The sequence below is a fragment of the Cynocephalus volans genome, chromosome X (assembly GCF_027409185.1).
Source record: "Cynocephalus volans isolate mCynVol1 chromosome X, mCynVol1.pri, whole genome shotgun sequence".
NCBI classification, from domain to species: Eukaryota; Metazoa; Chordata; class Mammalia; order Dermoptera; family Cynocephalidae; genus Cynocephalus; species Cynocephalus volans.
This window is the reverse complement of record NC_084478.1, coordinates 28,797,244-28,800,498: the sequence shown is the minus strand read 5'-3', so window position 1 is coordinate 28,800,498 and position 3,255 is coordinate 28,797,244. Positions and strand designations below refer to the sequence as shown.

At 40.5% G+C, this 3,255-nt stretch overlaps 1 protein-coding gene across 1 annotated transcript; it reads left to right on the top strand.

The window, feature by feature from the left end:
• Positions 1-240: 240 nt before the first annotated feature.
• Positions 241-2,079, top strand: LOC134367700 (probable ATP-dependent RNA helicase DDX53; the record flags this gene model as incomplete). Its single annotated transcript, XM_063084442.1, has 1 exon — positions 241-2,079. A coding segment is annotated over exon 1 (1,839 nt), but the record flags the coding sequence as incomplete, so codon positions are not given.
• Positions 2,080-3,255: the final 1,176 nt, after the last annotated feature.

Below are 3,255 nucleotides of genomic sequence, written 5' to 3'. Positions count from 1 at the left end.
GCCCCTGAGAGGGAGTGCCTCTTTAAATGTACGTCACAGCCACCTGCTTACATCACACTACTCCCGGCCCCGTGATTGGTCAGGCATTCAACGCCCCTCCCCTCTGCAGCCTCAAACACTGGTTGCTTAGGTAACAGCCGCTTCAAAGCCTGCAGAGTGGGAGGCTGCAGACCAGACCTTCTCGCATCTCCTGACCGTATGTAGGCCAGAAGCTGGCACCGACACTACCTCTACCCTACAATGTCCCGGGTCCCGGACTGGAAGAGGGCAGAGCGTAGTCCAGGAGCTCCTGGGGCCAGCTGCGATGACAGAGGTGGCAGAGGCAGCAGTTGGAATGGCCCCTCAGGCGGTTTGGGTCCTAGAGCCGCAGGCTCCCATGAACCACCACTCTGCTTTAGACTGGAGAACCACCTGGTTGGCTCAGTCATTGGTCGTGGTGGGTCAAAAATAAAAGACCTACAGCGTTCGACAAACACTAAAATACAGATTAAAAAGGGGGATTGCGAAGCAGTAGTGAAAATTTTTGGCAGCAAAGATATGAAAGCAAAGGCCAAGGCAGCTATAGATACTCTTATTAAAAGACAAGAAAGGTACCGTTCAGAATCGGATGTGGATAATGCTGCGTCCCAACCTCCTGTTGGGAGAGACGTAAGCACAGTTAACGTTGTCAGAGAAGCTCCGCCATTGATGGATTTGGATCGTATTAAGGCAGAAGCCGTGGCGTGGGAAAAAAGAAAGTGGGCAGATTTACCACCAATTAAGAAAGACTTTTACACAGAATCCAAAGCTACAAGCTCCATGTCTAAAGAACAGGTAGACAAGTGGAGGAAAGAAAATTACAACGTAATGTGTGATGACTTGAAAGATGGTGAGAAGCGTCCCATCCCTAATCCAGCTTGTGAATTTGAGGACGCTTTCCGTCCGTACACAGAACTTATGAAAAGCATAACAAGGGCGGGTTTTCAAAAACCAACACCAATTCAGGCACAGGCATGGCCCATTGCCTTAAAAGGAGTAGATCTTATAGGAGTTGCCCAAACTGGCACAGGCAAAACATTGTCCTACTTAATGCCTGGGTTTATTCATCTTGATGGTCAACCGATATCTAGAGAACAAAGGAATGGACCTGGCATGCTAGTCCTCACTCCCACCAGAGAATTAGCTCTTCAGGTGGAAGCTGAATGTTCTAAATATTCATATAAAGGTCTGAAAAGTATTTGTATACATGGTGGTAGAAATAGAGAAGGACAAATTCAAGGCATTACCAAAAGTGTAGATATCATTATTGCAACTCCTGGAAGACTGAATGACCTGCAAATGAATAAGTTTGTTGACCTACGAAGCATAACCTACTTGGTCTTAGATGAGGCAGATAAAATGCTACATCTGGGGCTTGAGCACCAGATTAAGAAAATTTTGTTAGATGTGCGCCCAGATCGGCAGACTGTTATGACAAGTGCAACTTGGCCAGATTCTGTCCGTAGACTTGCACAGTCTTATTTGAAAGAGCCTATGATTGTTTATGTTGGCACTCTGGATCTAGTTGCTGTAAACACAGTGAAGCAAAATATAATCGTTACCACAGAAGCAGAAAAACGAGCTCTTATCCAAGAATTCCTAGAGAATATGTCACCAAAAGACAAAGTCATAGTGTTTGTCAACCGAAAACTTGTTGTTGATGACTTATCAAGTGATTTTGGTATCCAAGGCCTCCCTGTGCAATCACTACATGGTGACAGAGAGCTATGTGATCGAGAGGAAGCATTAGAAGACTTTAAAAGTGGAAAAGTGAAGATATTGATTACAACTGATTTAGTATCCCGAGGACTTGATGTTAACGATATCACACACGTATATAATTATGATTTCCCACAAAACATTGAAGAATATATCCACAGAGTAGGACGTACTGGACGAGCAGGAAAGACTGGAACGTCAATTTCCCTTATCACTCAAGATAATTCAAAGATTGCCAATGAATTGATTCAAATTCTGAAAAGAGCAAATCAGAGTGTCCCAGAAGATCTTGTAGCGATGGCCAAGCGATACAACTTCCATAAACAAAAAAAGGGGACACAGAAAAAAGACCAGGAAAATCTTGAGGAAAACCCAAGAAGAATTATGTTTACATTGAAAAGTTGTACCAGCTACGGGAAGATTTAAGGCATGTTGAACATACACAGTATTCAAGATACATAAGAAAGTTATTGGAAACATACTGGCAGTTTGAAGACATAACTGATTCTTAAATAACTCTAAGCTTTCAATATTGTGTATGTTCTTTAATAAAAAAAATGTTTTTAAAATGAGAGCATGAGATACTTTGTGGGGAAAAATTGAATGCTATGTATTGGTAAAATCTTGTTTCTTTAATATTCTGCCATGTCGATCTGTCTTAAAGACTTGGTAGAAGGCAGTGATGGTGCTTTCCTTGCTTTATAATAGTTGCGCTGAATTGCAGCATACATCGCTTTCATTAAGCTTATTCCAGTCAAAATATTCTCTCCCCAGCACCCCCAATGGTTGGTGCCACAGTAATCCCTAAACATATCTCCACTGTCATTCCTGAATTATTTTTTAGTTCATTAGAAAATAAGTGCTAAATCTTCTAGAAGATTCTACAGTTCTATATTATCTGATAGATGTAACCAAGAGAACACGTGTCTGACTGTCTGGGAATCATATCCTTACGTGAATTCTGTCACTAACCACTGATTAGAAATTCCAGGGAGGTCACTTGTCTTCTCTAGGTCTCAATTTCTCCACTCATAAAATGGGATGGTTAGATTAAAAAAATTTGGGGTCTCCTTCACCTCTAAAATTTTGTGATATTATAAGTAAAATCGTGTACCCCAACTTTGTATTAACACCTTATAATCTAATCTAGGGAAAATTGCACCCTTGTGTAATAAATTGAACAAAGAAACCCTTTTTAAAGATCAGGAATACTTTCTGCATGTTTAGTAATTTTGTAATGTGGCTGGCAGGTCTCTTTTTATTCTTTGCTTTTCTTTTCATCATATTTTGTTTTTAATTTTTGATTCAATTTGTCTTGAAAAGGTCAAAACCACATATACACACACACCAGAGGAAAAATTGAGTGTGAAAGAGAAATATATCATCTACTGGGGAAAATATAAAAAAATCAGATGACACTCTTGCCATAGGAACCCATTTTAGTAAAACTCTAATTTTGTTTATAATTCCATCTCTTATGCCTTACTTAGAAGCAACATACATCTCACAATTGCAAAC